The 24,355-nt window shown below is 42.0% G+C and overlaps 1 protein-coding gene across 4 annotated transcripts in view; it reads right to left on the reverse strand.

The window, feature by feature from the left end:
• The window catches only part of ptprub (protein tyrosine phosphatase receptor type Ub), a 173,068-nt gene that overhangs the window by 92,262 nt on the left and 56,451 nt on the right, over positions 1-24,355 (reverse strand). For all 4 annotated transcript variants that reach the window (XM_052065435.1, XM_052065433.1, XM_052065436.1 and 1 more), the window contains exon 2: positions 19,915-20,046. In XM_052065435.1, the coding sequence (XP_051921395.1) occupies positions 19,915-20,046 (132 nt within the window). The remainder of the gene's footprint in view (positions 1-19,914; positions 20,047-24,355) is intronic.

Genomic DNA, 24,355 nt, shown 5'->3' on the forward strand with positions numbered 1-24,355 from the left:
AGAGATGTGAGATGAAAATGTATGACAGCAACGTTATCCATCCATCTGCACCAATAATCCTGAACTGACTTTTTTACAGCAACTTTATCAAAAGTAATTTCGGAAAATGTCTTATTGCAGAAGGGTGTATCAAGCTGGTAGCCCTTCGCATTGATCAGTACCCAAGAAGTCGCTGTCAGTTGCAAAAAGATTGGTGACCCCTGGTGTCAAGCATATTAAGGCATATTGTATCCTAGGAGTCCATAGAGATATATCAGCATAATAAACCCATCTACAATCTGGCCTTTCCTTCCCCCGTGTCTACACAGTCTTGCAATCCCACACTGTTCACGAACGTATGCTCGCATCAAGCAGCATTCATTCAATGGATGTGACTGAACGAGCAGTGTAACAATAGCGTTGGCATCTGGTGGAAGGCTCTTGAAGAGAAAGAGGCCTGTCAGCAGTGTCTCTCACACACACACACACACACACACACACACACACACACACACACACACACACACACACACACACACACACACACACACACACACACACACACACACACACACACACACACACACACACACACACACACACAAACACTTCAGAGACTGACGGATAGACAGGTGTCAAGCTCTGGCCGAGACGAGCCCACATTCTACCGCCGAATTGATAAATCAGAGGCAGACACTGATAGGTTGCAGTGTCATCATAATGACAGGCAGGTGGGAGCAACCGGCGGAAGGCTAGAGTTACGCGCCGATCCCAGTGGTGTAATATGTTTGTGATTAACTGTCAATCCCCCCCCTCCGATTTGGTGGGCAGACATTCCATCTCAGTCGAAACACTTGTCACTGAGAGGTTTCCTATTGCCCTGACCTTAGCCTCCAGCAGGACCACAACAGGCAATTTCAACAACAGGTCATTCGAAAGAACTTCTTTAATCCGTTATAGGGAAGTCAATGAAGAACTAAAATGCCAAAGGAAATGTGCAACTTTTTTTGAATTTTATATATTGTCAAATCACCGTCATCATTTACCATATTTTGGGCATTTATGTACCAAATCGCTTGAAGAAAAACAAACGTCATGGCAGTCAAAGCAGAAAATGCATGGAAATGCAGAGCATGAGATCTGAATCAGTCTTTGAACATCACCGATGTGGATAAAAATTAACTATGAATCACCAAATATCAAATCCTGCCAATATGACCCGGCAATAGCCAGTGAGCGAGCGAGATGGATAGATGGATAGATAGATAGATATGAGCCAATATGAAACACTTGGATCATGAGATACGTTTCAGTCACCCAGCCCTAGAAAGAACACTGATTGATTAACAGCTAATTTAAATTCTCTGCTCACCAAGGAAAGTCTGAGTAGTCACTGAAAAGTTATGCAAATAAATGTATTTCCTTGGTAGTGTGACTGGTACAGCCTTTAAAAAACGTGGGAAAAAGGGGCAAATAGTCTCGATGCCTCACTTATCAGGAAAGTAAGGCGTGTCCAGTCAGGAGGAGGCGTTTGGGCAGATGTTGGACTTGTTGGAAATTGAGCTAAACAAATGAGCTGGCCAAGCCCGGCTTCGCCCCTGGGAACTCAAAAAGGTGACAGGGAAGTGTAAGCTTGGCTTCGGCCGGCAGCCTTACACGAATACACTGATGGAAATAAAGAGACAAAGAATTCATCATGTCTACCCTGGGTTGTTACATACCGTACTTAAAATGTGTTTTTTTTTTCCAAGTCCTTGGAGAAGCATGACAGAAGATAACAGCCACAAGCCAGTTATCACGCTACAGTACCACTTATGAAGTATGTTGCTCCATATGTGAAGACGGATGAATCCCATTTCCACAACAAAAGCATTCTCAAGGTAATTTATGCAGGCTAATGAATGCTGCAACGTGTCATAAGAATTCCTCAGTGAAAGTGGTTGTCACCCGATGAGAAATGCCAGTTATTTGAAGACCAACACCTGCTGTTTTTCTCTCAATAGCTGTGTACAAAAATAATGTAAGCCGACAAAAGCTTTCTGGAACCATACAGCCATGTCCAAAATTGGTTTTAAATGGAAATGCAGTTTAACAGTTCACTGGAAGAATCACTTTGCTGCATTGTTTTAGGTAGTTACTCATTACTTTAATATTAATACAGTATGTAATATGTAGTCAGCACACGAGTTACGTTTGGAAGTGCACAGCAAGAAAATTGGACCACAAATCTTTCTTTCTACAATCGTTTTTCTTTTTTCAAGCTGGTGATGGTGTGTGCTTCTCCTCCTCTGTTTTTGTTTAACTTCCCATCGATTACCCCTGTTGACTGAGCGAGGATTCTTTTTTCCAAGCCCGCTTTGTGTCGCCAGTCTGTGGTTTGACATCCTTGTGCTGACACCAGGTCCAGTGGAGGGGACAAGGAAAAAAAAACACGAGGGGTAATGAAACCGACAGAAATGCAGTCATGCACTCATTGAATCTTTGTTTTCAGCCAGCTGGCACAAGACGCAAAACTAAAAACGCTAAATACATCGAGAAGTAATTAAAACAGACAAAACCAAAACACCGCAAAGCAACCCGGTTGCCTCTCCTCACTGTACACACGCACACATATATATACACACACACATATATATATATATATACACACACACATATATATATATATATACACACACACATATATATATATATATATATATATATATATATATATATATATATATATATATATACACACATATATGAGAGAGAGAGAGAGAGAGAGAGACAGTATACTACTACTAGTGCAGCGTGTTATACCGGAGACAAATTCCTTGTGTGTTCTACATACTTGGCCAATAAAGATGATTCTGATTCTGATTCTGGTATATATATATTTTTTTTAATCATGTCAAATTATGTCCCTTTAGAGAATTAATTACAGTATATCTGGTCAGAGACTTTGGAGACGACGCGTTCAACTTGCTGGTGTCAGTGTTTCTCCACCTGTGCTTTTCCAGCTGACAAATGCATAACATTGTGTCCTTGTCAAAAAAATTGAGGCACTCACAGCTGAACACGTCAACGCCGCATTCTTGTGGTACTGACGAGATTCTGTGTCTCAAATGTTTGTTGTCAGCAAGACCCGAGGAAATGCTATGTGCGAAAAGTCTGCATAGGTGACACATTGAGTCAGTGGAGCCATCTCGATTGTCGGTACAACAAGTAGTTTGTAGGAATGCTTTCAATGAATATAAATGTTGTATGTAAAACTCTGCTCAGTTTGAAATCCCTTCAGACAATTTGGGCGACTAGGCAAACTCTGCTTCCCTCTTTGTGTGCCAGGGCTTTTATCTGCAGGAGATGAGAACGTGTCAACTGACAAACTCGGAAGAGGAGCAGCATGGCCATTAGGCAGCCATAGAGACAGCTATGCTCACTTTCAGAGGGTCTGCGAGAGAGCGCCTCTCAAAAGCCCTGCCAAAGCCCGGCCTAAGGGAGCAACAGGGCCCTATTTGTGCCACTCCAAGCGAGCCGCGCTCATCAGACGGGCTGTCTGCAATCAACAATGGAGCCAGACGGACGGAGACCCAAGGCTTTAGACTGTGTGCGGCCAAGAAATAACTGTGTTAAACCACACGCATCTTGGTTTCATAGATCTGAAGGGGCACACAGGTGGAGATGCTTAGTTACCCGGAAAAGTTTTGCTCACCCCACTGTGACTCATTTGAAGTACATGAGGCAACTGCGACTCACTGTGTTAGGACATCATCATCATGGAAAACTGTACAGAAATTGTTACAGGGGGGAAAAAATCCACTTCACTTTGCCTACACTTCAGAGGTGACTTTGAAGAAACCCGAACATCTCAGGACACTTGTGTGTGAACAAGCCACTTACTGTGACGTGTCTCTCTGCTTGTTCATCTTCGTTCTAAATATGAGAGCAGTAGGCCAAACTACCTCAGTGATGAATATCATTTCTCTGACATTTTTTTCTTTGTTTTGTTCTGAAAGGGTAGATTTGCAAAACTTGCTGTAATTGGCCTTCTAGCTAGAAGTACTGCTTCAAACACTACTGGTATGGAAACGGGAGTTCAGAACATTCATTCAGCAACTTTCCCTAATTTTAACTGCATTCATCACACACAAGTAGCAAATGTACAGAACACTGTACATTTTTTTGCTATGGACCGACTTGGGTCGGTACTATCGAGCGCCGATTGACATGAAATAAATCGGCGGCATGTTTTGATTCCAAAGTGCATCTTCCTAAGTTGTGACTGTGCGCAAGTGAAAGAATGTCGAATTGCCATGGTGCGCTTGAATGAAGAAATGCACGTACAACAGCCTAATGACTTCAACCACTCATGCAGGATTTCACACATCCTAAAAATACATTTCTGGGATTGGAAGGATCAAGACAAAACAAATGCAATTCATGAAGTATATTGTAGCTATAGTGAAGCCTCGTGCTTCTCTCCAAACGAGTTTGGTGGTGGTGGTGGGGGTGCACTTCTCAGTGCTGGCGCCTGGCGTTGGCTGGCGAGTACCGGTATCAATTCCCAAATGTGTGGACTCTGTACTGAATCAATTCAAATCTGAAAGGTACTCATACTGAGCACACAGTCTATCAAATTTAGCAACTCAAAACCTTTGCTTGACTGTGTTCAGACAATGTTGATGTGCTGACGTTTATGAACACGTGCCAGTAAGCTGTAGGTACTTTCTTTCGTTTTACATGCCATGTAAAGTTTCATGTGAATAGATTTACTTGGTCCTCACACGCAACAGTTTTTCTTTTTAAAAAAAACAACAATAAAACAATCAAGTGTTCAGTTCATTTCCCCCACAGTCGATCAATGAAAGACGAATGCCGATGCCTGTGCTCTAGTTTTAAATAGCACCACCAAGATGGATTGCTTCCTAATAAACCAAACAAAGCCGCTCAGCCATCTGCTTGCCGGTGTGTTATTACTTGAAAGAGCTGGAGATCTTATGAGACCAAATGCCAGGCATAGCCACGACTGAGATAACAGCTTGTACATTTCTGACCGGCGCAGCCTCAAATGTCCAAGGTCTCTGTGAGAGCGAATCTCACAGCGCCTTAGGGAAAGGGAGAAAAAAACAAAACAAAACCATAAAAGAAGCCCAAAGCCACGAAAGTGAGGCCTTTGAACCGAGGATTGGGCTCAATATTCACGCTTAACATGTCAAAGACAAGATTTTCAGCTGTAGCTACGCAAACAAGCAAACCGACAAAGATATAATCTAATATTTCATGCAACACATAAATATACTGTTTATGTGTGCAGACGCATTTCAGGTTGTGAGTTGAGTCAAGCCGATCATGATAAGATAAGATAAGATAAGATAAGATAAGATAAGATAAGATAAGATATCCTTTATTCGTCCCACACTGGGGAATTTTGATGAGGTGCTTCTGCTGGTTACTTTGGGGGGATTGATCCCACAGAAACCCTCGGAAACTGGATTAGTTTAGCCTTTCTTCTGAATTGATTGTAGGACATTTGGAAAATAAATCTTGGTTATCTGGTCCTCAGAGCGGGTGAGGGGGGCAGGTGCCACCCGGTCGCCTTGCTTAACTGCAATCAAGTGCCAAAAATGTGCTGCTCCATTTGGTCCCTCCCGTAAATCAACTTTTAATTAATAGCGCAATTCATCTATTTTTAGCTTGCGGTTCCCTCGAGCAAGGAGAACGTTTCTTCACAAATAGCGTAAATGTTAATGGGAAAAGACAGTCCGGGCCCCTTCCAAAAAGGTTAAGAGAATGATTATTTCACTCCAGTATCAACATTCACACCTGGAGGCATGCACACCAACAGCTATGAGCACGGGTCTGAATCACAGCAGCTTGCGTTCGACGCTGCTGCTCTGCCACACACATTTCACACATCGTCTCCCACTCAGTGTGTAGCAGCGTATCTCTTGTGAAAAGCCATTAATAATACAGCAAGCACGTCTCGTAAACCAAACTGCCATGTCATGTCTTCCCATTCCCAATACTATGCCTCAGCTTCAGAGGCGGGCGGTGTAGAATGTGAAAGGAAAACAAGAGGAACGCAATCGAAAAGGAGATTAAAAAGAAGGAAGGGAAAGAAAGGAAAGAAGGAGCCAGAGACACAGGTGCAAATTTGCAACAGCCTCTCCGAGCAACGAAACACAAGATGTAAGCGAAACTCCGGGGGTGTAAAAATAGGTGCAAGTGTCGTCGTTGTGGGACAACTGTGCTGCTCTCAAAGACACATCACGTGAATTCATTTAAAAGGGGCGCCGTTTGTGGGAGTGCCATCTTAGGAGGCAGCCTCTCGTCCACTCCCAACGCACATAAAGAGAAGAAATGTTGAACTTCCCTGTTTGTCTGCCCTGAAAAACATAACAACTGAGCATATAAAAGCCAATGAGTCTCAACTGAAGTTATGATCATGATTTTTTTTTCTGTGGCTCCCCTTTGAGAGCATGGTCCTTAGCGAGGAGCCGAGGAAGCGGCCTCCACGCCGCGTTGGGAGCTGCTACTTCATAATGAGACTGTCACAATAAAAGAGATGCAGTGCCTCCACATTTCACTTTACGGCACAGCAACAAAACCGACAAGAGAGAAAATAGGATGATTCCGGAAGCGTGGATGCCTCTTGCTTCTGAACATTAATCATCTCATGTATCGTATATCCCCAACAGAAGTCAGCAGATTCTATGCATCTCCTGTTGGCCTGGGCGGGCATTCAAGTGTGCGTGCCAAGTTTATTCACGCAAGTGTTGCGTCTGTGTGGCGCTAATTTAGAGCACGCCATGCCCTCCTTCTCATCCTTGCATATGAATTTCCAAACAAATGCTGTCTGACAGCGCCGAGTGGAGGACCCCGAGCAGTTATTAGCCGAAAATACCTGGGAGTGTTCCTAAGAGGGACGGGCCCCTCACTGCAATTATAAACAACCTAGAGGAAGGGAAATACGGGTGGTGATGGGTTTCATGATTCCACAACTGAGATTGATGGAATTTCCGCTACCACAAATAAGAGCCCATGGATTGTGCTGACTTCTGCCAAGATGTCAATGTTTTTCATGGACTGAAAAGGTACAGTCTAAGACAGTGGTCCCAAAACTATGGCCCGTGGGCCGGATATGTCCCGTCAGCACATTTGGCACGGCCCTCTAACCCTCCTGTTGTCCTCGGGTCAAAATGACCCGTCACTGTGATAAAAACGCCCCCCAAAACCCCCTAACTGCAAACAGCGGTGTCTACAAGCCTACTGGAACCTACAAAAGGATTATAAGGAAGGAACACAAGAACTTTAAGAGACTGCTCATATGTGTCAGAGAGATTCTGCTCTGACAACTGAGCTGAACTTTTATCTGTCAAGATTGTGCATGGCACAACAGAAAGTTAATGTTCCATTGATTTTTTTCTATGAAGAACCCAGAGAGAGTTATTTAGTCATTATTTATTTCCTCTTTTTTCTGTGAAGTACTCGGAGAGGGTAATTTAGTTATTATTTATTTCATTAATAGTGTCATTATTTGTTTCCTGACTTTTTTTCCTGTAAAGAACCTGGAAAGGGTTATTTGGTTATGTGTGGCTTTCTGAAAAACAATACATTTTTTAAGCTCCCCTACTATCGTCACACTTTTTCTGTGACAAACTGACACTGGACCCCATCAGAGAAGGGAAAAGTTATGTGGCCCTCACAGGAAAAAGCTTGGGGACCCCTGGTCTAAGATCTCACAGGTTAAGCTCACTGTTCAATTCTATCTGGACACCTTCAAAATAATAGCGGTACACTTTCGGCAAACAAAATTTCTTTGAGTAACTTCCCAACTATAAAAGAAAAAAAATGCGGCATGATCAATAAAAAATAGGAGACTTGAGGCTGCAGACAAAGAAAACCAACAAACACACCCACACTGATGAAAACATTCTCCCTTGCGGAGGTAATAATATTGTCACATAGTGGGACAGACGAATCTTAAGCAGACACGTTGTCATCATAATAACAGAAGTCGGTCACTAAATGATATATGATGATGTACTCTTCCAACGCTCAAGTGCAGTCAATATTTTTCAAGTTGTACTTTTTGAGCAAATTTGACAGTCGGCGAAGACAATAGTGACGAACGGAATTGTGAAGGAACAATCGTTCAGAGCGTAGGAATCCGAAAGATGAAACAAAAAGTGTGAGAACTCAAAGACAATAAATATTTTTCATTTCAAAAGCTACGAGAACCCCCTTTCGTCCTCTAGTCTCAGACATTTCTCATCATGTTTGAAATGATGTTGCACCATGCCCCCGGTTAGTATTATCGCTTTGTTTCTGATGTGTATAAGCTTCTCTGACATAATCATCCTCCACTCTTCCACAACAGTAAAGACAATGCCTGGAAGAAGAGTCATGCATGTGCAACTCATTCTTCACTCATGGGAGGAAATAGAGACAAAATCCATTTCTCACCAATACTTTTGTCGTTTATGAACTCCTACTGAAGGCAAAGAGTATTGTTCATACTCAAGTCCGTGACATTTTCTCAAAATGACATGAGACGAAAATATTGCAAAAAACTGCTCGAAATAACGCTCGCTGCACAGCGAACAACCGCAAGCGAGACACGCACCGCTACACGATAGTTCGTCTCAGGTCTCTAACTAAATAATAGCGCAAAATCGATCAAATAAACGTATGGTATGATTAGAACGAACTATTAAACATGCAATGCTTGACAAAGATAATGCGCCTTATATATGAAAACATATGTTATCTCTTCATTGATATTGTGCATGATAATACGGTGCGCCTAATGGTCTCCAAAAAATGCAATAAAAACGGTTGCGAATGAGATTTACGGAATAAACATACGAGAGGTCACTAATATAAACACAGGAGGTTTTATTCCATTTTTTTCCATCCAACTATTTTAGATCCTGTTCACGGTGTGAGGTTGAGCCTGTTGCAATTAACTTTGGGCGATAGGCAGACAACATACTCAATCGGTCACCAGTCAATCCCATGGCACATATGTAGACAGAAAACCATTCACAATGCCTCTGAGTGGGAATTAAACCCCACGCTGCCTGCATGGCAGTCAGGCGAGGGAATGGCTACGCCGTTGGTGACCGTACTGCGTTTTCAATCATTCCAAATTCCATTTCATTCTTGACTGCTACCAAGATTGAGAATAATCCTCAAGAATGGAAACACAATGTTTTGAAGAGTATTTATAACATGCCATGTCGTGTTGATCCACAAAAAAAGACAAGATAAGAAATGCAGGGAGAGCAACGATTCCACGAGACCCGACATAATGTGTGACTTATTGTGGCTAATTCAAATGGCCATCAATCTTCACTTTGGCATTCAGCTGGCATCAGAGCTTTCATGGTCATTATCATCACAATTTAATGCAAATGTCCCCACCCAGAAGCAGGAGTACATATCAATTACTGACAGTGTTGGTCATGGCAGGAGTTATTATGGGAACAGACTGCACCCGAGAATGAACTGAAGTGGAGAGAATGACAAAGACGGGAAAAGGCCCCGGTCTGCTCATGTGAAGTGGCCACTCGCCGCTTGCCGATTCTCCAACCAAATGCTGGCTCAAAAGGGTCCTGCATCGCCAATCAATGTTACTTCAGCAAAATGGGGAGGTAATAAACGACACTCAGGAAGCCATCCTGGTTTGTGGATTGCTCGTGCAGCTTCTTGCAGCAAGTAGGAGACAAAAACTTCGATCACAGAGTTGTGGATCAATGACTGTGTTGCTATTCATCACTGGCGTTTGGGTATCTTTCTCAGTGATACAAAAAGGCATTTTATATCGATCACCGACAGAGCAAAAGATGCCAGGGCTCCAGACTAACTTTTTTTTCATGTTCACACCTCCCTTAGTTTTCACTGTGTTACTGCTACGTACTTGCAGAAACGTAAGTAATAAAACGTAATTACCGCATTTTCCGCACTATGAGGGGCACCTAAAAGTATTTGGTTTTCTCAAAATCATTACAATCGAATGTGCCTTATATCTGGATCAATATTCAGATTTCGTGCTTTCTGTAAAGCGCTTTGTCACAATTGCAGTGGTTGTGAAAGTGCGATATAACTAAAGCTGTGTTGTACTGTATTCCCTTTAGCGTAGCTCCATTTAGTGGATAGGTAACGCAACCGCAGCCACTATTCTGTGCGCCTTCTATATGAACACAGTTTTAAAATAGGCCACTCATTGAAGGTGTGCCTTATACTCCAAAACGCCTTGCAGTGCGGAAAATACGGTACTTCAAAAGGAAAGTTAATGTTTAGAAGGACAGTGCAAGTATGATCAGTGAATTTCACACTCTGGACATGTTTGTGCGTTTTTTGCAAATGTACTTGCACTCATTGGGGTAAGGTGAACATTTTGGTGAAATCCAGAGCCCTGGTTACAGTTACTACATGGTACGGGAGAAGATTGTACAGAAACCAAATGTGAAGGGAAGAGCGTGTTGGCAGCCCTGGTTTTCATTTCCCAGTGCTGAGAAACATTTGTTGGATAATAGTGTGCAAAGTTTTGGTAAATGTGGTATTTCCTGAAAAGATATCGGTCTGCTGTCAAAGATGATTCGATACGGATCTCGATATAGTCCCAAGTGGAACGACTTGATTCAGTTTGATTCGATGAACTCAAATCTTTATGAACTCAATCTTTATGAACTCAAAAAATAACTCAAAAAAATAAAAAGATTTTCCAATTCTAGCTTTGTTTTTTTGGACACCCATATAGGCATTTATTCCATCTGGCTTTGTCAAATTATAATGGAAGCAAACTAATCTGTAATTCATTTTATCTTGTCGTTCCAAATAGTGTTTTAAAAGTATTACGCAATCACACAGTGAAAAAGGATATTGCTTCTTTCATAATTTCATCCTGATGCACTGAATCGGTAATCAAATCTAATTATATGCTTCTGAATTCCTCCTCGTACTTTCACAACTTGCCTTTCCGTTACTTGATCCGTGAAATTTAAATAGAACTTTGTAAGTGCTCTCGTGGCAAAGGAGGCATTTTGTGGAACCTTCTAAATGCAGGCATTATCCCCTCATGAGCCTTCAGAATCATGAACTTGGGGGAAACAAGTGTGCTGCATTTGAGAGCAGATGAAAGTGCTTTCCCACTCCCTCATGACATTTTGTTCCCCATTAAACAATGTGAACTCAATGCTGAAATAGTTTGTTAATCCGACCACCGTTGTCATCACAAAAGCACAGATTTCAGGACTTATTTGGGGGGGGCTATTTGCGGCTAGATTTAGTAGGCGTAATCTTTTAAATGTCATCTCTTCTCAAATTCTTCTCTGAACCACACTTATTGAGGCCAGTCCCCTAAAAAAGGAAGCATAAAAGTGTTTTTGGTTGAATTAAAATGTACTTTTTTTCTTGACATGAACACTCGCGATCGGGTTCGATATACAGTAAATATACACACATAGGTTGATTTGCAGAAATCTATTGCACGTATATATTGTTTCTTGTTTTTGATGTTATCATGCAGTACATTCCACAAGATTCACATTCTTAAAATAGCTCTGTGGGCCATCGTATCTGCAATGGTCACCTCAATAACGGTGCGGCGGGCCACAAATGGTCCCTGGGCCATACATAGTTTGTTCCCCCCTGATGTATTGGATTCATGGGATACTGTAACCTGATGTGAGGCCAGTGGACAGGAAGAACGTACCCATCTGTGTGTTGTGTCCTTGCATCTTGGATAAAGGTAAGGAAGCCTGGTGTCGATTTTAGGTGAGAAACCCCATGTCAGCGACGCAATAGTACCGAGCTGCAGCGTGAAACTGAAAAGCTGTGGCATTCACATATTATGTCTGCCTTTAGATATTGTATGTGCGGGCATTGACACTGGAGGCCTGTTGATGAATGGATGATGAAACACTGCACCATAGCTTATTACGAAAGGCAAAAAATGTGGATTTAGATTAGCTGTAAGGACTGTTGTTTGTTAAAAGCGTGTGATCTTATCGACTTGGCGTTAATGACTTGTAAATTATCGTCCTGGCGAGCCACTGGAGTCCACTTGTGGCCCTCTGCGGACTATATATCATCGCGACCAATTGGCTCACGCTACAAACTGGTCTTTCCGCTCGCTCCGAAGGGGTGATGATTAAGGAGATCAGCGGACGAAATGTTTCTTTCAAATGGAACCTTGGAAAATCAAGTGACTTGATTATTTAAGGCAGCAAACATGCTAAAGCAATAAATCTCTTCACCTCCTCTCCTGCAAAGAATGCATCTCCGACTTCATTTTTAAGTTGCTTCATGTTGATACAGTATCATTTTTCAGCATTGCCATGGTAAAAGGGGACTGAAATCTGTGGCCCTTCCGTGTCAGCACTCAATTTTTGTACTGGTACCATTAGCGTTGTATGCTTCCTTCATATAGGCTCGAGAAAGTCAAATCAAGAAAGGACAAAAATCAGGTTAGGACAGAAACGGACGTCAATTGTGTCAATACACAGAAATTAATATCCCACAACACATTTATCGTACTGAATTTGTTGCCAAATTGTACACATCTGCTATGCTGTCACATTAGACGAGTACTTGATGCGGCATGGGAGCCAAAGGTAGGAAAGCCAGGTTCACACATCAGAAATTTGACGGGAAAGCAGCTTTTTAGATTGACACGGTCTTATTCCCATAAAAAAAAAGCCATGCTGCTTATTACGGTTAGGTGCAGGTGTCAGAACAGATGTTTCCTGTCTACACCTCTCAAACTCTGTAATGGGGAACTCTTGGCGCTTTTTCAAAGCCTCTGGTAAATGGACCAACAAAAAGACAATTATCCAACGTCAAACCAACATTGAGCACAGTTTGATATTCAAGATGAGTGCGCCAAACGTATCATGTTCTGCTTTACAGAGAACCGAATCGTGAGACCACACCCTTAAACGCCACATTAAACATGTAGTGTCACCACACAAATAGCAGGCGCAACAGAAGGATGAAAATGGCTGCATCGCTCTTTAAAAGAAGGCGGTCGTAAAGCCAAAGAGTTGGCGTTTTAATTATGACTGACATAATTAACTGTGTCTTAACAAGCTGTAACAAGCTTGATTTCTGCGGTAAGCCCGAGACTTAATTGCCACCATTAAAGTTACTCAGCTGTAGCTGATTAGAGCTAATTCTGCGGGTTGGCAAAACAACAAACCAAAAAAATGTCAGCGTCATTAACATGAGCTCGGCGTTCCGTTACCTTTGGCTTATCATTCCGTTGAAAATGTTGCAAGGACAATGACACCATTAAGTATTCATTTTCTAGTCTATAAAAACAAATGCAGTGGTAAACCGCAACGGTAAAGAGGTCACGTTTACATATTGCAAAGCAGAGGTACTCCCGAGTTAAGACTCCAGTTCGGAATCCGACTGCCGTGTCTTTAAGTATTGAGGAATATTATTCAATCCTTTCTAGCTCGAGTTGTAATTTAAAATGCAACAATTTGGGTTTTTACAGTAGTCAACTTGTAACTGGTGCAGCTCTCTGGCAGCATTCTTGCTCATTGCGGTTACAATGTGTCCACAGAAAAAGCTTTTCTTTTTTTTCCCATTTATAGTTATTGTACTGATGACAAAATAACATTGCGTGGGTTAATAACAAAATGTTTGAGACTCAATTATTATATTATACGTACACAACTAGACTTAACTTTTACATTAGAAAGTAGAGTCAATATTTGCTATTCACAGGGGACATGCATTGGCGGGAAAAAAACCCCAGAAAGTTGTTTGAAAAATGCTAATACATATTCTATACGGTTTCTCTGAATAATGGGGGCGGGGCGCAATTATTTATTTATTTATTACAGAGAGGGGGAAGAAAAATCTGTGCATAAGCAAATCTGCAGGTTACAAAACTGCAATTATGCAGGGGTCACCTGTAGGGCATGACTCTTCACACCGAAAAACTGGACGGCCCGCCATATATGAGAGCGCTAATGTATTTTTGTGATAGCAATTTTAATGTTATTTTTACAGTCCAGAAACGCATCTCTATAATTCAATGTACTGTATTTATTTACAGTGTTTAATACAGCACAATTAATAAAGTCACTTTTAAAGTTGCCTGAGCGAATACTGGTCAATTGACAATTTGGAATGACAAGAAAAGGGGGCCAGAGGTAAAGAACAATTTAAAATCTTCAAATAAATATTTAGTGCATATTGTGAAGTCAATGCAGTGCAAGGCCAACACGGTTCTCTCATAGTTGATTTAAATACAGAGGATGGCTGGTTTCTGGTCGGCTACGATAACAGCAGATGTCTTTGACCACACAGACGAATTTCAGGTCACTGTCAATGACACACACACACACACACACGCAAATGCACACACACACACACATATGTAGCTGATCTCAAGTGTGTAGATGGGGTGAGAGGTGACAAATTGAGAAAGCAAGAAGGTAATGTTGTCCTCTGTAAAATGACAACAAGAGGATGCAACGGTGTGCCTCTTCCAAAGTAAGGTTATGATAGTGAGCTTGCAAAATATATATATGTTTCAGTTGACCAAGCTCCGACCCCAAGATAGTAGTGAAAGCCATTTCAGTCGGGGCCACTCTCATCTTGTGTGGCAATTTACTTGCCATTAAAGAGTAGGCTACTTTCAGATCATCTGTGGTAGAGCAGCTAAAAGTGATGGCTTCTGTGATCCTGATAGCAAGTGTGAACGTGTATCAAAATGTGCTTTCAGCGTTAGTGGCGAAAATTTAATGCCATTTAAATGGGGAGTATAAATATTAAAACAGTAAATTCAGATCAAAACGACTTCAGCCCCGTTCCCGTCAAATACATCAACTGGTTTCCAACAGTAGTGTATGCAATAATTTACTGGTTGGTACCGTTGCAGTCTTATCTACCAGGAACGATATATTTAAAAAAAAATTGCCATGGTTTTGTTAGTTACCATGATTATGTAGCGAATGCTTTGTGCCAAAACTTAAGCATGTGAAATACTCCTGAAGAGCTAATGGATTTTTGAGCAAGGTTCTTGATGAAGAGATGGATACCAGGAATTTATTGATATACTTTTTGGGCATTAGGTTTCTAGAAATAAAAAATATTTGTCAGAACGGTTACAGAGTCAACACTTTTTTTAATGGACAAAACAATTTTTTGGGGCAGGATCTGAGTGAAATGACTGGGCTGTGTTTTGGACTCACGTCATATCTGTGATAATGACACACCCCAATGCATTGCACACTCATGCCAGGTACACACAAGGATTTTTCGAATCTTAAAAGATTTTTTTTTCTTTGGCAGACCCCACACATAAAGATAAAAAAAAGATCCATGAAACCGTTTTTGTGGTATTGTGTGTGGGGTGCAACGCAATCTCATTACAGCTCCCCCCACACACAAATCCTCTTCCCCCATCGGTCAAGAAACGAGTCCCCAGAGGGAGAGCTCTCGCGTGATGACAAAACACGAAGACCATGAGAGATGGGAGCGTTGTCAGGTTGCAATGTTGGGAAGGGAATGCTGGCTTCGGGGGGGGGGGGGGGGGGGGACAAAAAAAACATCAGGTAAGATGGGGACCTACAGAGCTCAAAGGTGACAGGGAAGGATGACCCAGAAATACAAAAACGTGCATTTAAAAAAATGCGTCTCCCTGCCAACTTTACATAATATCTCAATCATTGTAAGGAAACGCAACGATTTTTTTCTTTCTTCCATGTTACCTTGGAGGTTCCTTACCTCCCGCCTGAAAACGACTGAGATAACCTGTACCACTCCCGCGATCTGAGTGAGGGAGGATAAGCAGTTCAGAAAATAGATGGATAAACATCGGGCCGGATATTACTTTTGTTTTATTGACCAGCGCGCTTCCTCGTTCGTCAGTCAGAGAGCTTCTTTGATTGACTACATTCCATTCACAGTTTGCGGAGTCAAGTCTCTCCGGAGAACTCTGCTTCCGCTCCCACGCACCCCCCTCACCTCCACACACACGCACACACACATATATTGAACACCTTCAATATTTAAGAAGCGCCGACAGGTTTTGGACCCCTTTATTAGGTAGGAAATCGACTTCAGCCCATGACCGATTGCGCGACACTTCCCCTCAACCCACATTTAGAAAACCACACCTGTCAAGATCCTGTTCTTGTGTATAACCAGGAGGTGGTAGAAGAGGGCCTTTCCTTCAGTGTGCACACTTGCTGCCAATAATCATGAGTCATGTATTTTACGCACTGTCAAGCTACTTGTCGGATTATTGAGCTTGTTGCTGCTCGCGCTCATGTGCTGTATTTCTGGACCTCTCGATCTCGTCATGGTTGTTCTTGTTCCCTTAGTTCCACGTTTTGTAAGTATAGTCATTGTTTAGTCATTTGATCTTGCTTTTATTTGGGGGGGGGGGTGTATGAATCAGACTCTTGTCATTTGGTCGTTTGTTTTCTCTGTGTTTCATTACCTTGCCTCTTACAAGCGGCTTTGTTAATTCTTTGTTTTTTCCCGGATCCTTGCGAGCAGCGTTTTCTATTTTGGACTCTGTCGGTTTTGTGTTGATAATGAACAGTTTTGTTGTCACATTTTGTCTGTGGCTGCATTTCTGGGATCCTAAACATGATTTGGTTTGTTTCGAATCTGACAATGCTAAACTTTATCAAAAGTTTGACAATACTGCATTGCTCACCATTAACTAGGTGTTTTTCCCCTCCCCCTGACCTTGATCATGCATAATGGGCACGGTACAGCCTCGTAACTTGTGACTCTTCTTGACAAGGTCATTATGCTGCAAACTAGCACGTTCATTAAAACAGAACAGGAACAGTAGCTTATCAGGCAGTCTGATCTAATTCAAAATAATGGAGAATCTGAAGATAAATGGGGCATTCTTATAAAGACCTTGCCGCATTCTATCTTTTTTCGCTCTTGTTCATGAGAACAGTAGTCTTAATTTCTCTTGGGAGCCACAAGCTGATGCTGTCTTCGCCGTGTTTACTAATCTTCCCCCGACACAAATTTCTCAGCTGCACCGAGTAATACGGGTGGAATGTAAATAGCCTTATCTCATAAAGTCTAGTTATCCCTCGCCACCTTGGTTGTCCGCTGTGATACATGGTTAAAAGTCAACATGGGGGGATTAAGTAAGAAAAAGCCAAGCAAGAGGATCAGACTTCCTCTGTCAGGGATCAGCAGGAGAGCTACACAATTTAAATTATGCCAAAACGACAAACAAATGTCACGTGACTCGACAAAATGGCACAGACCCAATCACCAACGAGTCGACGAGGTGAAAAAAAAAAACTCAAGGTACTTCCTCAGTACTGACACAACGTTGATGCACATAGTAGTGCTGGTCTTGCACATTTTAGTACCCTACTAATTCAACCTGTGCTCGTCTGCTCCAGGGAGGGCTCTCAATAGCTGTAAACGGCATGAGACTGAGTTTTAATTAAACCCAAAGGGAGAAGTGTTAATTAGCCCATCGCCTGCTGTGAATGGGCTGCTAGCTGCAGGCACATTCACACCTCATGGCTAAGAAAGTAAATGAATGTAGGTGCATTTTAAGAGTCTTGGGTTATATGTTGAATTTGTCATGCTCAAAATTGAATTCTATGTTGACATATGTACAAGAATGTCGTACTGAAACAGGACTTTCACAGATTCAGGACGTTCTCAACCACTGTTGTACAATCCAGGTAAAGCCTTCTCAGAAGATGGAAAAATCTCTGTTGACAATGGTTATTTCCTTTTAAACTGTGACCCTGCCTTGACTTGGCCATTCTTGTCATGCATTTTCATCCACTGCACCGCAGTAACTACCTGATGTTAGGCGGTTCAGAAAGATGACGGTAAAGTTCTCCACTTTCTTGCCATGTGCAGTGAGCAAAGAAATGCATAATTTCATTTTATTTGTGTTCCGGTACCAGAAACTGATGGACTGGTCGTTCTGGAAGAGGGAAGTTTATCTCCTCAACAAAAAGCTCACTTCCACCCCTGATATTTCTGCTGGGAATCCAAAATAACATGTTTCTCTTTGTTTGTTCCAAGTACGAATTTCTTGATGCAAAGATGGTGAAGAGCCTTATAAACTATGCATGTCATCTCCCTCTGGCAAACACCAGCGGAGAGGATGATGGCAGGAAAATGTTGGTTTCCATTAGTCTTAAGGCTGGTTAACATAAAGTTGTCCTTGGGCTTTGTAGGAAAAAAAAAAGATGAAAGTAGGGTGACTGCTTCATTAAAGCTGATGCATACAGGAAGCTGCACGATAAAGGAAGATGTCTTGTTTTTCCAATTTATATCAGAAACCGTCATCAGAGTTAATAGTCTTTTAGCCTAACCACAAAATCATCAGTTGACAAGCGGGGGAATCATACAAATTCACAGAACTCTTCTGAAAAGTATTATTTGGGACCTCCCTGTGTGTCTTTCAGCAATTAAATGTGGTTGCACACGTGTGCATGTCCTCTTATGAGTGGGTATATGGCTCTGGTCACAATGAACCAATCCCATTCAAACCCATGTTAAATGGGAGTCAGTGTGTCTGCTTTAACGCGCACGATCTACCCATTTTAACCCTTTCATGCACCAATAATGATGACCTGTCTACCCTGATAACATGGTCAGCTGCCCACTGTAGTAACCGCTGTCCCTGAAAGGTTTAACAGACTTTTCCTGACATATTTTTCTCTCGAGCAGAAACTGAAGGTTTGGTGCTCGAACTGATTGCTATGTTTGCTATGTTGATTGTGCTCGAACTGATTGCTATGTTGAACTGCTCTTAATTTCTTGTGCCTGGCCAAAGGCCCCAGGTTCCGACTTTGAAAAAAAAAAATCAATAAAAATCAGCCGCACACTTTATGCGGCCACCATCTTGCTTGATTATAGATATGGTGTTGTTTTGGTTGTTTTAGTTTTGGTTGAAAAAACAATCTTTTCCAATTTTGGCCAAAAAGCTCAACTTTGGTTTCGAATTTTTACAAAAACGCAATTAGACGCACACAAACACAGATGCGAAAATGTGTTCCGGTCCGACGAAACCGAGGTTGAACTTTTTGTCCATGATTTCAAAAGATATGTTTGACACAAACACAACTTTACTGAGGGGCGGCCCGGTAGTCCAGTGGTTAGCACGTCGGCTTCACAGTGCAAAGGTACCGGGTTCGATTCCAGCTCCGGCCTCCCTGTGTGGAGTTTGCATGTTCTCCCCGGGTCTGCGTGGGTTTTCTCCGGGTGCTCCGGTTTCCTCCCACATTCCAAAAACATGCGTGGCAGGCTGATTGAACACTCTAAATTGTCCCTGGAGAGTGTGAGCGTGGATGGTTGTTCGTCTCTGTGTGCCCTGCGATTGGCTGGCAACCGATTCAGGGTGTCCCCCGCCTACTGCCCGGAGACAGCTGGGATAGGCTCCAGCACCCCCTGCGACCCGAGTGAGGATCAGGCGGTTCGGAAGATGCATATGAACAACTTTACTGATCAAACCAAAACAACGTTGCACCTACAGTGAGGTATGGTGATGGCAGCGCCTTGCTTAGCAGCTGCCTGTATTTCTGTGGTGTAGCGAATTATGAACAGTTCCAAATATCCGTCTGCGGGCCCCTTGCTAAAAAGATAAGGAAGTGTCAGGAAAAGCTTACAAGAACCGCTGAGACCTTGGGGTGAATCAGAGGTAATTTAAATGGCGGCAGATGTGTGCGGATCCTATTTTCCATTAGTTGGAATGCGATTGGTTAATTCTGGACACAGTTATATCCCCGGTAGGAAAAGGGGCACACTTGTGCTATCACAAGCTTACTTCCAACTGAAAAGCTGGCATTTTTCAACACAATAATTTAGGCTTGTGGGTCACATTAATGGTGGAGAAAGATTTTAAATCGGGAAAAAAACTTTTAAACAAGGCTGCAGACATTTTAATGATGATTATATGTTAACACAAGTGACATCACTTACCGCGCAAAAGGTCCGAGCCAGCGTATGGAGAATTGTGTGTCCGAAACAGCTGCCAATCAAAGTCATCTTCTTCAGCCTGTGTGAAGTCACATAGGCTGAGATCTGAATCTTCTTCAAATGTGCAGCCGGCAGCTGGAAGGAATAAAAACAGTAGAACATTAGAGTGGTTATTGAACTACATCAGATGATAGTTATTTTAGCGATTACTTTTGTACTTTCAAACAAGGGGGTTTCTTTAACCCCTTTCATGGACCCTGTAAGATGATAACATGATAAGCTGTCCACTGTAGATGATGATCTGACTTAGCTCAGCCATGATTAAAGGCTAAAAAAAAATGTACAGAAATCTTTACATTCCTGGTTTGGAGACCGATGAAATCTTGGCCTGCTCAGAAACATTCTTCACGATATTGAACGTTTTCGTGGATTTACATTTGAAAAGACAAATCCGGCTCCAACAGGGAGGAAAAAAAATTATTAAAAAAAGTTTGATTTTATGATGAAGTGTTTGTTACAAGCTTTAAGCAGTTGTTAAAAGACATTGCGTCAGTTCCATTTATGTACTCTACTTGGTCTCCTGCAGTGTACCGGTACCTTTCTATCGACATTTCTCCTTGATCTCTGATTAATTTCAGAGTGACATTCTGGTCTTGGCGGCATCCCTGCGGCGAGACATTTTGTCCAATTATTGATGAGTCTTTACTGCCCGATGGTACATTTTAAATGTTCAAACTATTTTTATCCCTCTTCAAATGAGCACATTCGATAATGACACTCCACATGTTATTTTTCAAAAGCTTCTTGTCGACCACACCGACGGATATGGCCAAGAAAGATTGAATGGGAACTCGAAGCCCTTCTCTGTAAATCAGAATGACTTTAAAAGTATATTGAAAGGGTGGGTATCGACGAGAGAAGAGCATCTCCAAATTCAGTTTTGTTTTCCTTTTTATTGAATACAATTCAAAACAACTAAATTGCATAACTGTGATTTTCATTGGACAGCAATAATAACACAGATTTATACTTCATATACTGTAGATATCACTTGAGGAAAAAAAATATTGGGTATTTTCTAATTAGATTGAGTAATCTAAAGTGAGAGATGTACAAACTCATCACTGTAGGCCATTTTCTTTATGTGGCAGTATTTTACTATAATCATACTGAAAGTTGTTTGCAATCTTTTTATTCTTGCCTATAATTGCAACAATTCATACATCCCAATCTAAAATATGATACAATCACGCTTTGCACGACTGGAAACTATGACAATAGAAGACTTTTTTAAATGAGTTTGGGTTGAATAAATGTATTGTTAAAGCAATATTATCTTTGTACGGACCATTTTTTAAGTCTTGAATTGGATCTTGAATTTGTACTGGTAATCTGGCCAGCGACTGCAATATGTTGTCACCCACATGAACTAATGGACATGGTCATTTTGGGGAGTTTTTCCAGAAAACAAAGAATTGAAGCAAACACTTGTAAGTAGTGTATGACTGTATATTAAACAATCCATTTCAAGGGGTAGAGTTGAATGATCGGTTACTACAGTGGAAATTTTATCATGTTACTAAGTTCCAGGGTGCATGGCAGGGTTAAGATGAGGATTAAGACGATTTTAGCAACAGTGGCCAGCATCCTGAGGAGATGTTTTAGGCAAATAATAATCATAATAATAATAATTTTTGTGTGACATATGCAATGGTGCAAACTTTTATGGCATTATACTCTTTGCAATCAAGTGGTTCTTTGTACTCAAACGTGATGCAAAGAGAAGAAGGCATTACAAGCAGGACATCAATGACCACAAATCAGCTGTTATCAGATCAAAAGTGCCTGTTAGCAAACAGCTTGAACAGAATGATTTGCCGGGACCCGTTTCTGAATCACATGCTGTCACAAAATGAGTTGATAGTTCAATAAGCGCATGCACAACACCTTTCAAACAAAAATGAATGAAACGACGAGTAAAATGACTACACTCACACAAACACCGGCAGTTCTTGCAGCCCGAGTATCTAAACGAGAATTACCATTACGGAGGAACATGCACAAACTACATCGGAGAGACTAAAAACCCCAAAGCACATTAAACAAAGGCAAGTGCAAACACCAATAACATTTGGCGCAGTATGGCACCCCGGGGTGTGTCGTGATCATCATTTACACCTCACAACCTGCTTTTCCACATGCCCAAAAGCCAAAATTTTCAAATTATATTTAATAGCTGCGGCGTTAATGGCCCCGAGGTCCCAAATCATCACGCTTCAGTCATTGCACTTCGTATCCGTTGCCATATTTCACTTTGAGTCCATCGGTGGGAGGACCGCAGTACACGGTGGGCAGTCGGAACAGCTCAGTCGTAAGGGCAAAGCATGCCTCGGTAATAATGGGAGCTGGACAGCACGAGATGCCACATGCTAATGACGGGAATAACCACAAGCAGGTCCTGAAGGTGACCCGGCTTTATTACTGCTCGTTCTTTTTCTTGACTTTGCCATTAAATAAATGACAGGCTGCGGAGGAAGACGTAAGAGGCTTCGCTCCACCGAGGATTTATAAGTCTCATTTTTTTAAAAAAACGGTATAAGAGATAGCCGCAGCTTCCAGCTATGAGGTGACGATTGGACTGATATGTTGTCATACAAAACACAAAATTGGCCTTCGATGGGGGAAGGGAATAGAACTGCCAAACGTGGATTGAATGTTTCTTCTTACCACATGAGTGGGGAAAAAGCCAAAAGTTTGTTCGTTGCTTGTCATGGTGTCACTTTGTCTGGTGGCACGGCCTCTGAATAAGCTTTTGGTTCAACTGTAATTGCATGGATGACCTCATCCAGGAAAAAGACGACGTGATGAAGAGTTGTATTCATAATGGTCAATATTTCTATACCACATTCATTATCTTCACAAGGGTCACGGGGGTGGGGGGGCGGTGCTGGAGCCTATCCCAGCTGTCTTTGGGCAATAGGCGGCGGACACCCTCAACCGGTTGCCAACCGATCACGGGGCACACAGAGACAAAAAAACATCCACACTCACACCTAGGGACAATTTGGAGTTTCAATCATCCTGCCACGCATGTTTTTTGGAATGTGGGAGGAAACCAGAGTACGCGGAGAAAACCCACATGAAAACTCCACACAGGGAGGCTGGAGCTGGAATCGAACCCGGTACCTCTGCATTGTTAGGTCGACTCGCTAACGACTGGATCACCGGGCCACCTCAATACCACATTGTTTTAACAATACATTTGTAAACCGTTTTAATATCGTGTTTAATGCTAAACTTTGATTTTCAAACTCATTCCACAAGTAGAAACCTTATGGTGGACCTTACAGGGGCACAAAATAATAATAATAATAATAATAATAATAATACATATTACAATACACAATACACAATACAAAAGCAATCATCCGAGTCATTGACTTGATAAAATGTACTCGATTCATTTGATTCAATTAATAAAACTGTTGACCTGCTAAATCCACTCGTAAAAATTATGGATAGAAAAAAAAAGAAAAGCGTTGGGGTCCATTCTTGCACTCAAAGCAAAGGATGCTACAATCAAACATAAGTGAGATACTCGCATGACCGTCCATGTACAATCACATCTTTTGTCCATTCAAAATGAATCATTCAACACTCTGTAAGTGGACAGTGACCTTTTTTTATGAACTACATACTTTATGGGTTTCCTAAATTAAGGTGCATTAAATGTTAAATTGAAGCTGCAGTAGGATCAAAGGGCAATTCCACACAGACTCATCCGTCTTAATGTTAGTTGGCGGCCTGTCAAAGAAGAGAGTTCATCCTCGCATGCACGCGCACACACCACGCACAAAGAAGTTCTTGTGCTGTTGTTCGGTCCCTGAAAAAGTTTGACCGAGGTTTTCTCCAGGTCAGTGACTTCAGTGACACCTAATGCTTGCGCGCCCACTGTTCGAAAATGAACTCACATGTACCCCGATGCAAGTGCGATCCATTGGGCAATAGTAACCAGCAGGCGAGAGAGTGTTGCTTCCTCCCTCGAGGTTTGATTTATTGGCCAGTGCTGGCCGGTTACTGCATAGATCTGCTGCTGGGGGCATGAGGTTAATTGTCCCGCAATGGGGTCCATTTCTAATAGAACAGCCAGTGATATGGGACCTGACACATCTAAATGTTGGCACTCTATTATTCCCCGCTGCTTCAGTAAATGAAGCCCGCGGACTCCCTTCCGCAAAAGTCTCATCATACGGAGAAAAGAGGGCGGGTTTCAAGGCCAAAGCTGGCGGGGGAATGTCGTCTCCTCAGCTGACAGTCATCCCATCTATCATGACAATCACACTACCGCCCCGGCGACGCCTCTGACTCTCTACCCTCGTGGTCGTTTTTACCTGAGTGATCACTGCATCTTTAGTGCAAGGCGCAGCACAAAAACGATATTTTG

The sequence above is a fragment of the Hippocampus zosterae genome, chromosome 5 (assembly GCF_025434085.1).
Source record: "Hippocampus zosterae strain Florida chromosome 5, ASM2543408v3, whole genome shotgun sequence".
Lineage (NCBI taxonomy): Eukaryota > Metazoa > Chordata > Actinopteri > Syngnathiformes > Syngnathidae > Hippocampus > Hippocampus zosterae.